The sequence below is a fragment of the Micropterus salmoides genome, unplaced genomic scaffold, assembly GCF_014851395.1.
Source record: "Micropterus salmoides isolate LMB-PRFRI ecotype aquatic unplaced genomic scaffold, ASM1485139v1 Ms_hic_scaffold_7, whole genome shotgun sequence".
In the NCBI taxonomy this organism is placed as follows: domain Eukaryota; kingdom Metazoa; phylum Chordata; class Actinopteri; order Centrarchiformes; family Centrarchidae; genus Micropterus; species Micropterus salmoides.
The window spans coordinates 12,774,811-12,789,147 of NW_024044459.1; the positions used below are offsets into that span (position 1 = coordinate 12,774,811).

General features: G+C 40.2%; 1 protein-coding gene across 4 annotated transcripts; it reads left to right on the forward strand.

Moving 5' to 3' along the window:
• The first annotated feature begins 540 nt into the window (after positions 1-540).
• On the forward strand, positions 541-14,040 carry LOC119891249. Of its 4 annotated transcripts, none has more exons than XM_038702690.1 (10): positions 541-594; positions 2,831-3,442; positions 3,536-3,572; positions 4,264-4,343; positions 5,665-5,745; positions 5,914-5,973; positions 7,391-7,498; positions 9,734-11,610; positions 12,472-12,616; positions 13,352-14,040. In XM_038702690.1, exons 2-8 carry the CDS (start codon positions 2,870-2,872, stop codon positions 10,376-10,378), a joined length of 1,584 nt encoding a protein of 527 aa, XP_038558618.1. In that variant the 5' UTR covers positions 541-594; positions 2,831-2,869; the 3' UTR covers positions 10,379-11,610; positions 12,472-12,616; positions 13,352-14,040. The 4 variants fall into 4 exon arrangements, with proteins under 4 accessions (XP_038558618.1, XP_038558616.1, XP_038558615.1 ...); XM_038702688.1 differs by having other exon boundaries at positions 555-635; XM_038702687.1 differs by lacking the exon at positions 541-594 and adding an exon at positions 642-1,062.
• Positions 14,041-14,337: the final 297 nt, after the last annotated feature.

Consider the following 14,337-nt stretch of genomic DNA (forward strand, 5'->3'; position numbering starts at 1 on the left):
TCAGTTTGGCAGGAGCATTGGGACAATAGTGAAACTGGAAGGCACCTATATAATGTACAGAGACAGGTTGGTGCCGGAAGGATGGTGGGCTGGAAACGTAGGGAAGAAAATATAATCACTCGTCTGAGAATAGGACATACAGGTCTCAACCTTTCATTATATAAAATAGGTAAGCACCCAACTGGGAAATGTATATATTGTAACCAACTAGAAACGGTTGAACATGTTCTCCTTCAGTGTAGCAGATACACTATCAATAGGCAACGCCTGTTTCAGTCATTACCGAAGGCAAAACATCATGATATCTCATTGGCGGGTCTCTTGGGGAAAACAGCAGGCCAGATATATTGTCATATAATTAAGTTTCTTAAAGAAACTGAGTTAGGAAAAAGAATTTAATTTATGTTTGTTTTTTTTGTTTTGTTTTTTGTTTTTGTTTATTTCATTTATTTCCTGCTTAATCTCTCGTTCCACACTCCAGTCCAGCTTGTGGCGGTAATGCACCGTTAAACTGGTTTGCCAACCGCCATTAAACCCTAAAGAAGAAGAAGAAGAAGAAGAAGAAGAAGAAGTCTGTCAGAGCTGAACTGGGAGGTAAACAAACGGCCTCTACCTCCGGTGCTCTTCTAATAATGGTATCCATTACTTGGACACTTGACTAAAAATTTGATGCAACGTTATTTCCCGCAGATGCGTTTTTTTCCAGCTTTGTCATTTTGCAGTCGTCAGTTCTACGAATAATTACACAGCCAAGCATGCTAACAGCTAACAGCTAATAAATGAAGCTAGGTTAGCTACAGAAATGAAGAAATCACGCTGCTACGACACAGCGTGCCGATGTGTAACGTTATAAGTTATGATTATACCTACAACGATTTAGCTTAAAATCCCCCAAAGTAAGTATAACTGTAAAATTTGGGGCAAATAAAAAACTATGCTGCAATTCAAAACGGTTTATGCAAATGACGCAGTAACGTTAACGTTACGACTTTACGTACGAGCTTTTAATTAAAACCTGAAAAAAAAATTTATCTGCATGGCTGGGCAACGTTACTACAAGAGGTAAGACAGGAAATGTGTGTTTTCAAATTACAAACTACTAAAGCCATGTGTGAAAACTCAACATTGTTATTTCACTCGGGTGTTTGACCTTCACTGTGCGTGCAGAGTTCGACACTTAAAGTTTACGTTCATCTGCTGAAGGAGGAAGGTTTGTGTGTCTGTGCTCACCTTAAATCTGAGTTTAACAAGTGTACCCATGAGCATGGTTTTGAGACCTCACAACGAGTTTAAGACTCAGTCGTGGTGCTGTGTGAATCTTGCACAAGTGTGATGTGAAAACTTTTAACATCCAGCGCGCGCGCGCACACACACACACCCACCGAGTAAGGACTTATGAGTATTAGGAGGCATCAGCTGTTCTGTAACGGGTAACGTTTTTGTGAAAAAGGCACACATTATTTTCATGTTTGTTAAATTACAGCTGGAGTGAACTATTTCAGCATTCTCAGGCCATTTGCCTTTTCTAAATATATGGCTTTTAACAAACCGTACCAGTTGGTTGATTATTTGATTATTTGACATTATTATGACCTGTTAATTGTCATAGTCATGTTCAAGTAGAGCTGGGCGATATGGCCAAAAATGTTATCATGATAAAAGATTTCATATCATTTGATATCAATTATCACGATATATGTCAAATTAAGTTTAACGGCTGATTTTTTTTTCTGGAGTGAAAATGACAAATGACACCAGATGTTTAATTATGTGATTAAACTTTTCTTTATGGTCAGAAACACTTGATGCTAAACAGTGAATCACTTAACAAATCTGAGGTAGAACATTCAAAACTGTGATGATAAAATCTTTTTCAACAAATATGATTAGTAAATCTTTTTTCAGTCCCTTATCCTCAACAAAATAAATATTTTTGATAAAAATATTATAGTGATAATTTGTTCGTGATTCATGTGATTCATTAACATTTGATGGTTCCAGCTTCTCAAATCAATAATCAGTTCTAGAGCTGAATCTGTTGGTGGCTTAATTGATGAGTCTAGCAACAGATTTTTAAATATTTTTTTAATCAAAAAAGGTTTTTCTAATGCTTTTTTTTTCATCTTATACCATGGGAAGCACAATCTTTGCGTTTCGGACAGTTTGGTGGACAAAAATATTGAATATGTCCCTTTTGGCTCTTACAGTTTTATTACATGCGTTTGCACTGTTTTCTGGCATTTTCTTGACACAGCTGTTAATATACTGGTCGAAAAAATTATTGGCAGATTAATTGTTCATAAAATAATTGTTAATATCTTTCTATATATTTTGTTATGATGTTCTGAAATTTTACCTATTATCCAATCTATTGAATAAAAAAGTTTAGTATCCAATCGTATTCTTCTCTTATTCATAAGAGAAGAATACTAATATTAGCAATCATTTTTTTTCTGATACCTGTATTAGACAGGTATCAGAAAGAAAATACCTATCTAATTTTCATTTTTAAAATGTATGGCTATTTTTAATATATGCTTTTTATTGGTTGATCTTTTTATGAAATTCTACAGTATCTCATCATTTTTTATTTTCAGCTTGTCAGCCTATAGGATCCCTTCCAACTGAATCCTATCAATTGTTTCTCTGTCATGTCCCCAGTGTTGTTCAGTATAATATCCTAAACCACTCACTCGCACCTCTTATGTCTCTGTTATACAAGGCTGAAGGCAAACCACAAGAATGTTTTGAAATTTATCCTATAATAAAAGAGAAATACAATCAGATTTTGACCATGATTATCAGTTCTGCATGTTGTTTGTCTCCGAAGGAAATAACAGAGACTGCAGTCAACAAACTGTGATGGAGAATGATGGACAACCTGACAGCAAATAGGAGTCGCAGAGCCTGTCAGTCATGGGCAGACCAGAATGGCTGGCCAACAACTTTAACTCAAGGACCCTCTCTCAACCTGCTGCCCACCTCTCAGCATCTCAACCTGGGCTCGTCTTGTGACCAGAGACCCTCCTACGACCACCTGCAGGCGTCCAGCCAGAGCTGTATGGGTGATCTCAGCACCTTATCATCCAGAAACACTCTTCACTCTGCCCTGTACAAAGGCCCTCACAGTAGCAACAATCCATCATCCAACATGCTGTTTGCCAACACTGCTATCCCGTGTGACTCTCACATGATTTCCTCATTTGCTCAGCAAATCCCTCACACTTCATCAATGCTGCTAACTGCAAACCAAGGAAAAAATATCCCACCACCATCTCTCCCCCAAACAAACCAAGCTTCAAAGCCCTGTAGGTCCCAACATCTACCACTTTTCTCACCCCACGACCCATACAAAGCTTCATTTCAACCTCCATTAACCAATCAGGGTGTACCAAACGGAGTTCAGGATCAGCCCATTAGCCTGCCGTCGTGTGGACCGCATGTAAGTACATCTCAAGCTGCTTTTGAAGGAGCAAATGTAGAATTTCTTGGTGGTGCCGGAAACATTCACAGCCATACCTCATCCACTTCTCAGGAGCAGCGTCAGTGGATACCTTCATCACCCTGCAGGGGTAAGCTGTATTTATAGTACCTTTGTGGTTCTCTGGCTTGTCCGTTGTATTCTTCTTTTTATTTATTTATTTTTTTACTTCACTTATATTTTCAGATCCTGATTGAATTTGAGCAATCTGAATGTATATTTTGAATTTTTGAAGATCTTAATTTGTCAACCCCAAAACTATATATACTTGAATTAAAGTTTTTGAAATTGACTAATTCTTCCGTAAAGAAGTACAGGTTGTTTGTGGTAATAAGTTAGGATCCATTATGAACAGCTGTATGTTCAGATTTCAGATGCTGAATTATGCTGTCTTTTACATATTTATAATGAGGTCTTACTGGTCTTGCAACCAGATGAGACAAATAAAACTACAAATGTTTATAGGACCAAAATCTATACATTAGAAGCTGCAGTCACACAAACTCTACTCTTGTTAATTTCAACAACACCTAACAGGATAATGCAGGACTCCCAAACTTTAAACAAAAACTGAACATTATTACCTTCATGGAGGTAGGATTTATTGCTGTGCTATGACTGCTGTATTAGACTCTTAGTTTAAGCTAGGTGAAGCTAAAAATTTAAATTTCAATACACTACAGATCAGTCACTTGTTTAAACAAGTGGTGCAGTTCAGATTACAGTACTGTTGGATGTTGCCTCCAACTTCCTCTTACATTATCTGACTATCTTTTCCTCAGGAGCTGTAAATGAGTCTGTCCCTGATGCAGCTGCTCATCTTAACAAAGAACCAACGCAAGAAGGGAACACAGCTCCACAAGTGAGGAAATGAACAGCACCAAAAGTTATTACAGAAGAAAGTTTTGATGTGTTGTGGTCTCTTAATTGTACATCTTCACAAATAGTAGTGATTTGTTGATTGTACACATTGGGCCGGATTTACTAACATCCCGAATAAAGAGTACTAAATTGCGTGTGCATTCTAAAATATTCCACGTTCAATTGTAGTACCTGTTAGGGGTGATCAACTAAGAATTATTGCGTAGGTGGAGGAGGCAGTATTTAAATGAGGTTTTGCATGTTTTAATGGTTTCCGCCATGGAGAGTCGGGAGCGAAAGCAGCCACTGCGTAAAAACCTTGGTTTGTTTCGTTCAGTGCGCCCCGAGTATGTGGAAACCATTATGTAACTGCCCATCCTGCCTAAGATAGCACTAAGTACTTGGAACCGCACTGCTTTAGAAAACCCCAGCAGAAACAGCTACAGTACGCTGGAATGACCCAGACGCAAGGAAATGCTAGCAGATCGTGCTTCATCCAGCCAGAGGGAACGATCACCAACCGTCCGCACCATGCCCGGTCGCTCCGCAGTCTCTGTCTCTGTACACCCGTTGTGTCGCCATTACGACCGGCTGTGAACAGTTGGTGATCGTTCCCTCTGGCTGGATAAATTTTACGCGCGATCCATGCACCACTGCAGGTGGGGGCTCTCCGCAGCACCACGCAACTTTCTAAATTCTTCCCTCTCACAGAGAAAATAAGTCAGGTCAAAGCGAAATTTGCTTTATTGGCATGAATGTTAATACAACAGTATTGCCAAAGCTTCAAGGAAAATACAAAAAATTTTTTTATTCAAATAGTTCATTGAATAAATGAAATAAAATAACTGAATAATATTATCTAATATTTTTACTTTCTCTACGTCTTCTTGCATTACAGCTGTGTCTCCTCGCAACGATAACAGCAGCCATGCAACACTTGGCGGTTTGCACCTTCCTTCCAAACGTTTTAAATACAGATGCTGTTGCACTCACATGAAGTTGCTTTTAGGCTTGTTGGATCAAATTGCATTTAGTAAATAAATTTATTTGCACGTTACCCTCCCATTACTTTGCACACTAAAACTGAAACGCCCCAAATTGCATATTCATTAAGGTAAGTAAGTAAGTAAATGAACAACAGGTGCTGTCTTGCACTTTTGGAAGGAGTCATTCTCCGTGCACACCGTTAATAGGTTCCGTGTTAATTTGCTGGCGATATCAAGTTTGCACATGTTTTTACTTACACAAACCTTTAGTAAATCTGGCCCATTGTAAGTCACTTAACAGTTTCATCTCCCTTTCTAATTTAATTCTGCTTTCAGACCAGCAATGAGAAATTGCGTTCAACGCTTTTACATCATCGTGCACAACTGCTTCAACAACTGTCAGAGTTGGATAAACTAGTAAGTGTGTTAAAGCAATGTTTTAATTGAAGGTGGTCTTCAGATGGTTGCCACCCACTACAACCTTAAAACGCTGTTTCACTTATAATTATAAATTAAAGCTAAAATATGAGAGATTATAGATAATTTTACACAGTTACCCCCTGTTGACTTTGTCTCCCCATTAAGCTGGAATCGGTACCTCCAGATGACAGCAACGTTGGGCAGTCTCCACACACAGCTGTTCAGGTAGGTTAAGTTTTTTTAGACGCTACCTTTTTTCAAAATAAGAGTAGTGATGCCTAGCAGATTCAGCTGTGTATGAAGGTCATTGTGGCCAGCCTAAGGCACACCTGTGCAATACCCATGCCCAACACAGATTTTGTCAGATTCGTGAACAATATTTGAGAGAAATAGGCCTTTTGTGTACATAGAGAAAGTCTTAGATCTTTGAGTTCAGCTCATGATGAATGGGGGCAAAACAAAAGTTTTGCGTTTATAATTTTGTTCAGTTTAGATTATATATTTATCAATTAACAAAATGCAAAGTGAATGAACAGAAGAAAAATCTAAATCAAATCAATATTTGGTGTGACCACCCTTTGCCTTCAAAACAGCATCTATTCTTCTAGGTACACTTGCACAAAGTCAGGAATTTTGTAGGCATATTGTCAAGTGTATGATTAAAATATTATACCAAACAGGTGCTAATGATCATGAATTGAAATATGTAGGTTGAAACACAATCATTAACTGAAACATAAACAGCTGTGTAGGAGGAATACCACTGCGGCAGGCAGGGATTTCAGATGTGCTGTCCAAACTCTCTTGAAGAAGCACAAAGAAGCAGCCAACATTGAGGATGTAGACGCAGTGGTCAGCCAAATAAACTTACTGCAGCTGATGAAAGGCACATCACGTTTACTTACCTTTGCAACTGGAAGAAGTCAATCTGCTCAGAACTGCAGAAAATAGCCGGACCCTGGTACACCCATCTACTGCCCATAGAAGTCTGGTCAGAAGTGACCTTCATGGTGGACTTTTGGATCAGAAAGCCATACCTCCGACATGGAAACAAGGCCAAGCGACTCAACTATGCACAGTAACAAGGCAACTGGGGTGTAGAATAGGGCTGCATGATTAATCTAATCGCAATTGCGATGTCGTCATGTGTGATTTAATAAAACAAAAAAAAAGTGTGTGTGACGCTGTCTTCTCTATTTGCGCTACAGTCTGCTCATTATCTCACTGGGCTCTCGCATGTGCCTCTTAAAGCAGGTAGGCCTATTTGCAATCAGAAAAAATTATTCATGAGGAGTGTGCCAGTAACTTTTAAGACAACAACCTACCGTAACCCCCCGCCGCTAATTGTTCAAAACATAGTCGGACTTGCTACCTGAGCACCGAGATAAATGCAGGTGTTCCGGTTGCTCTGTGACAGAGACAGAGTGACAATGTCAGCAGCTGAAGCGGTAAGACAGAAGAAATAAGAAGATTTGGGTTTAGCTAGCTGGCCATTTAACGTTTGCTGTATTGGTGCCTTTTGTTGTTCAACTTTTCATAAAGCCGACATGCTTGTCAGTCACTGTTCGTCAACCCGCCAGTCACAGCCTGGATGGGGCGGGCCATTAAAAAAAATGTCTTCACTGTTTGTTTTGTTTTTCAGTCACAGTCACGCTCAGCGGATTGTTCACCTGCATCACCTGCACCCTGTGATAAACAAAGTGAGACTTGGGACACACCAGAGGACCCAATGTCCGCCTCAGAATCAGTGGTAGTTACCTGTATATCTTTCAGTTTGTTTGTTCATTTATTCTTTAAAGCTAGAGCGCTGAACTTTTACACTTAAATGAACATCTGTTACATTTAAGCCCTTGCCAAAGAGTTCACAAAATACTGATCAATTTCCATTCCATTCAAAAAGTGAAACTTGGATATTATATTCATTCATACACACAGACTGATATATTTCAAATGTTTATTTCATTTAATTGTGATGATTAAAACTGACAACTAATGAAAATCCCAAATCCAGTATCTCTGAAAATTAGAATATTAAGACAAATACAAAAAAAAAGGATTTGTTGGCCAACTAAAAAGTATGAACATGAAAAGAATGAGCATGTACAGCACTCTATACTTAGTTGGGGCTCCTTTTGCCTGAATTACTGCAGCAATGCGGCGTGGCATGGAGTCGATCAGTCTGTGGCACTGCTCAGGTGTTATGAGAGCCCAGGTTACTCTGATAGTGGCCTTCAGCTCTTCTGCATTGTTGGGTCTGGCGTATCGCATCTTCCTCTTCACAATACCCCATAGATTTTCTATAGGGTTAAGGTCAGGCCAGTTTGCTGGCCAATTAAGAACAGGGATACCATAGTCCTTAAACCAGGTACTAGTAGCTTTGGCACTGTGTGCAGGTGCCAAGTCCTGAAATCTGCATCTCCATAAAGTTGGTCAGCAGCAGGAAGCATGAAGTGCTCTAAAACTTCCTGGTAGACGGCTGCGTTGACCTTGGACCTGAGTAGTGGACCAGCACCAGCAGATGACATGGCACCCCAAACCATCACTGACTGTGGAAACTTTACACTGGACTCAAGCAACGTGGATTCTGTGCCTCTCCCTCTCTTCCTCCAGACTCTGGGACCTTGATTTCCAAAGGAAATGCAAAATTTACTTTAATCAGAGAACAATAACTTTGGACCACTCAGCAGCAGTCCGGTCCTTTTTGTTTTTAGCCCAGGCGAGATTCTTCTGACGCTGTGTCTTGTTCAAGAGTGGCTTGACACAAGGAATGCGACAGCTGAAACCCAAGTCTTGCATACGTCTGTGCGTGGTGGTTCTTGAAGCACTGACTCCAGCTGCAGTCCACTCTTTGTGAATCTCCCCCATATTTGGGGGTTTTGTTTCACAATCCTCTTCAGGGTGCGGTTATCCCTATTGCTTGTATACTTTTTTCTACCACATCTTTTCCTTCCCTTCGCCTCTCTATTAATGTGCTTGGACACAGAGCTCTGTGAACAGCCAGCCCCCTTTAGCAATGACCTTTTGTGTCTTGCCCTCCTTTTGCAAGGTGTCAATGGTCGTCTTTTGGACAGCTGTCAAGTCAGCAGTCTTCCCCATGATTGTGTAGCCTACAGAACTAGACTGAGAGACCATTTAAAGGCCTTTGCAGGTGTTTTGAGTTAATTAGCTGATTAGAGTGTGGCACAACTTTTTGATGATATTCTAATTATATGACCAGCACCTGTATATTGGGTGTCTGTGGCAACATTCCCACATTGGCAAACTAGTAGTGATGTGTTTTGTGGCAACTAGCAATGCTTGGTTTGCCAGAGCTGAAGGGTGGAGACAGTGATGGCAGCAGCAACTCAGTAAAACAGAGCCTACACATCACAAGCACGTGTCGACAGTGTTGTGTAATGACTCTCACAATCAGAAGGGGAGAAAAGTTCAGCACTGCAGGTTTAATAGTATGTGCTAGTTTTTAGTATTGGTGCTAAAAGGTTTCACATTTCAATGTGATATATTAGGGCATAGCTATCTGTCACTTTTGGATATGTTCTTTTGACTACATTGATAAGTTGCGGTTATGTGGTGTTTAATGTGAGAGCTGTTGAGCCGTTTTATACTGTAATACTTTTTCAGTGGGATTTCATTTATTAAAAAAACCCACTGTCCAGTAGCCTCCCCTGGAGCACTTTTTTTACTTTGAGTGAGAGAATGTCCTATAACCTGTTGCAGTTTTGGACAAAATGTAAAAGTTATTTAATAGTCAGTGTTTTATAATGAACATGCAATTGAATGAACCCCAGGAAGTATGGCCAATGCATTATGCTAAATGGGATTCTAATAAAGAAATTTCCGTTAAAGAAAAGTTACAGAAATATTTGTGTACGGCATCGTTGGTACTTCTTAGAAAGAAAGATATTTGGAAAAAAGGCAGGTCTGACTTTAAAAACATCAGTATTGGTGAAGAAAATTGTAATCGCTTTTTTTTTTTTTCTTTCAGAAAAAAGAAAATTCTTCCGCCGAATCAGAGGAGGATGCTGATCTTGATGACTTAGATCACAGTGATGATGACCTCTCTTATGTCCCACATGAGAGCTCTTCAGATGAATCCAGTCACAGCACTTCCTCAGCCGACACAGACAAAAGACCTTCTCTCCCGAGGAAAAAAAGGGCTAAAGCGGGAAGTTCTTTGTCTAAGGCTGAAAGTGTCTGTCCCCCCAAAAAGACATGTGCAACTAATCAGAAGAAATCATCTGAAACTGTTGTGTCGCCATGTTCAAATTCTAAAGCGAAGCGTGTTTATGACAGGAGGAATTATTGTGTGTTTTGCTCTAAGCCAATATCCAAAATGGCACGGCATCTTGAGACAGTCCACAGTGACAAAGCAGAGGTTGCAGCTGCCTTTCAGTATCCCAAAAATTCCAGAGAAAGACAAAAGATATGGAACAGACTAACAAATGAAGGAAACTTTGCCCATAATAAAAAATGTCTTGAAAACAGGGAAAGGCCAACTTGCTGCCAGAAAAAGGCCGAGGCAAACTGGAAAAGCCCAAGACTTTCTTCATTGTCTTTACTGTCGAGGTCTTTATGGGAGGAAAGCTTTGTTCAGACACATGAGGTTGTGTCCAGAGAAAGTGAAGAATGAAAATGAATCACAGATCGGAAGAAAGCGTATCGCATTGCGGTGTTTTCTTGAAGCTTCAGAAGACCTTGGCATAACTGATGGTTTTAAGAGCGTTTTGTCCCAGATGACATACGATCATGTGGCTGAAGCTATCATGGATGACAAGGTCATCTTGCAGTTTGGCGAGCTCCTGTTTAAACAACACGGATCAGATGTGAAGAGGCATGAACATATAAGGCAGAACCTTCGTCAGTTAGCAAGGCTTGTACTCGAAGCTCAAAAGATAACTCCTCTGAAGAAACTGGAGGACTTCTTTCTCCCCTCAAGCTTTCCACATGTGGTGTCTGCGGTGAACGTCCTGGCAGGCTACGATCCGGAAAAAAAATCGTACAGCATTCCTTCACTCGCCATCAAGCTGGGCTACCACCTACAGAAGGCCTGTAGTATCGTTGAGGGTAACGCAGTGGAGTGTGGTGATGAAAGTCTGGCAGAGTCTGCACGAAAGTTCCTCTCTGTGTACCAGAAAAAATGGAACAAACTCATTTCTGCAGGTGCATTAACAACACTCAGAGTAACAAAACTGAACACCGCAAAGAAGGTGCCGTTAGCTCAAGATGTAAAGCGCCTGAACTTCCACATGGAGAATGTTCATGTTGTTGCTGAGAAAAAGCTCAGAGAGAGCCCTTCTGCAGAAAACTATGCTGCTCTGGCCAAGGTAATACTGGCTCGAACAATACTTTTCAACAGGAGAAGAGCCGGAGAGGTATCATCAGTGCAACTAACAGCTTTTATGTCACGGAAAACGTCGAACCTGCACGCTGGCATGGACATAAGCGTGTCAGATTTGGAAAGAACCATGTGTGGATTCTTCACCAGAGTAGATATACGAGGAAAGTGCGGCAGAATGGTCCCGGTTTTACTAAAACCATCATTCGTTTCTGCTATGGAGCTTCTTGTGAAGGTTCGTGAGACCTGTGGAGTCCCCAGTAAAAATCCCTTCCTGTTTGGCCGGCCAAATGCACTGTCTGCCTACAGCGGGTCAGATTGCATCCAAAAATATGTGAAAGCATGCGGAGCTCAAGACCCTGAAACCCTGACATCGACAAAAATCCGGAAGCATTACACAACAATGCTACAGATGATGAACCTGGATGAAAACGAGGCCAACCAAATTTTAGGCCCCAATAATCAAGTCCAAACCCTGCGACATGACAGCAGCATGGAGCTGGATGACGTCAAAATGGACTGTTACGGTAAGAATAGAAAAGGACACGTTTTTCCTCCCACCCTCCAAAGACATGCAGACTAGGTTAATCGGGGACTCCGCTGAGGTGTGATTTTGAATAGTTCATGTCTGTGTGCCCTGTGATCGACTACCGACTTGTCCGGGGTGTACCCCACCTCTCGCCCGATGCCAGCTGGGATTGGCTGCAGTTTACCCACGACCCTGTACACAGGATAAGCGGTTGACAATGGGTGGATGTTTTCAGTGGTATATAAAGACCTTACATAATAAACCGTTGTTTTTTATTACCTTAGAATGAGCCATTTCTATCTACATACACTGTAGGTCCCCTTACACAGAGGTCGCCGTGTTGCGCTACCATGTTTATACATTAACTCAAACAGACAAACTGCTCTACAGACTGCGTTTTGTCACCACGTTAAATACGTACAAAGAAGATGATGATGTAGTAGTAGTACTCGTCATCATCGTCGTCTGGGTTAGAAGTAAGAAGAGAAGTGAAATTTTGGACAAATGGAGGACCACACGTATTTAGCACAAGGGCTGACAGAGTGTCGGTCACTGTAGCTTCTCCTGCGCACTTGCAAAGGGAGGGGTGAGCGGTTAGTGAGCAGCTGGTTACAATTCACAACCATCACCACCAAGTGCCACTAAAACACACACACTCGACTCATGAAGACTTGAATATCTAAAATCATGTTGATTGGGCCTTAAAGAATTAGCTCTATTAAATAAGTTTTGTTTGACAATTTAATTTGGTTACCACCAAATTGCTAATGAGCTAGATGTTCAACCCAAAACATATGTGTGTGTGTGTGAGAATAAGTAAATGGAACATGTAAAAGATTTATTTTTGTCTTCAATACAGAGAGATTCCAATCTGCAAGAGAACAACAAGCTGCATCATGGGATCACAATGGATCAGCAGAGTTTTTATCCTGAACAAGCACATGGAGCAACAACAGACACCAACATAGCTGCAACTCCAAAATCTGTCAACTGGGGCAACAAAGGTATTGAAGTTGATCATTAACAGTCTTTCTATCTGGCCACTTTGGCTTTAAAAAAAAAAAGATCTTCACAGCTATAGACAGTCATACAAAGTTATGTTTAGATTAACAATAGCTGTAGTCAGAAGAATTAAAAAGGTCTAGTTTGTGTTTTATAAATAAGAACCAAGAGGAGAAGTCTGGTTAAGGTACAAGGACACGGAGCAACAGAGTGATACTACTGATCTCAGGGGTGGAGGCTCAAGAGGTGTCCTCTTACTTCATGGCATATTAATAACTAATGATTATGATGTATGTTTGTATTTAATACCTGCATTAATTGCCTTGATTGTTTGTTTCAATGTCAAAATGAGCTAATTTGTTCATGTCGTGGGAATCTTCTCTAATCCAGATCAACATATGGGGTGACATGTGAAATATTTACTACTAAAGATATTGACATTGTTGTGACAGCCCTCAGGTTTGAAATATAGGCCACACATTGTAAAATCATTAATGCAGATCAAAGTAGAGTTGAGGCAAAGTATCTCCTGAGTTTCTTTACTGTCCACGTCATTGTTCAAGTTAATGACAAAAATAAAATATGGATGCTGAAGATGATGGAGTTTAGGGTTTGAAGTCTTTGAGAACAAATGTGAACAGCAAAGCGTTGCAGTGATGACAGTAAGATCTTTTTTATTTTTGGAAATCTTTTTTTAGTGATGGCAGACATTCACTTGTTTCTCTTTTACCCCACAGGCTCCCAAAATAATGGTAAACATAAATGGGAGGAAGCAGAGGTCCTCGCTGTTGAAAGACAAATGATGCGTTTAATTCAAGGACACAAGGTGCCTCAGAAAAACGACTGCATTCAGTGTCTCGAGGCTGAGCCAGAAGCGCTGAGGAACCGTTCATGGAAAGGTGTAAAGGACTACGTCAGAAACAGGATCACTGCCCTGAAAAGACAAAGTGGAGCTTCTCGGGCTACGTCCACAAACAGTAACTTGCCCGGGCAAGTGGAACCGCAGCAGAGTACCGGACATTTTCAGCAGTTCTGAACGTGATATTTTGTCGGTGACAAAATCTGTTTGTGCAACTTTGCTTTCCCACCTTTTTTATCCTTCACCTTCATCTACGTCTCTGATGCAACGTTGTGAGAGTTTCCATCCATTAGGATGAAGAATAGATTAATATTTCATCTTTGTTTTTTTTAAGGGTTATGATTACAGTATATCTGTCACAGTGGTTTTATTTCATTTAATTAACTTAATTTGTAAATAGACATCTCATACATACTGAAGAATGATGTATTTTAATTTTTTGGAGCTGCAAGTTAACTTCTGTGATCAAGTTATCTGGCATTTTGTATTTTGTTATTCTGTTTGGTACACTGTATTCTCTTTGACTTTGTATAACAACTTGCCACCATTAAAAAGTGCCAAGAATAATATTTGTGTTTGTTAACAAAAAGATAAGTTACCCGTAATTCACTCATAATATGGTTAACGCACCTTAGTGATTTGCGTCACCCGGTGATGTTTATTATCTCCATCCTTGCATGTATGAAGGACATCGGTAAAGGCCGTGGTCAGAGAACTTTGCAGATAGCAGCAAAGTAACCCATTCAAAATTTTACTAATGTAACAATACAGGATGTGTTTAAAATATCAAAAAGTGAAAATAGTCATTAGGCAGCAGAATTGCCCATGTCAGTGTTATATATAAACCTGTGTCAGATTATATAT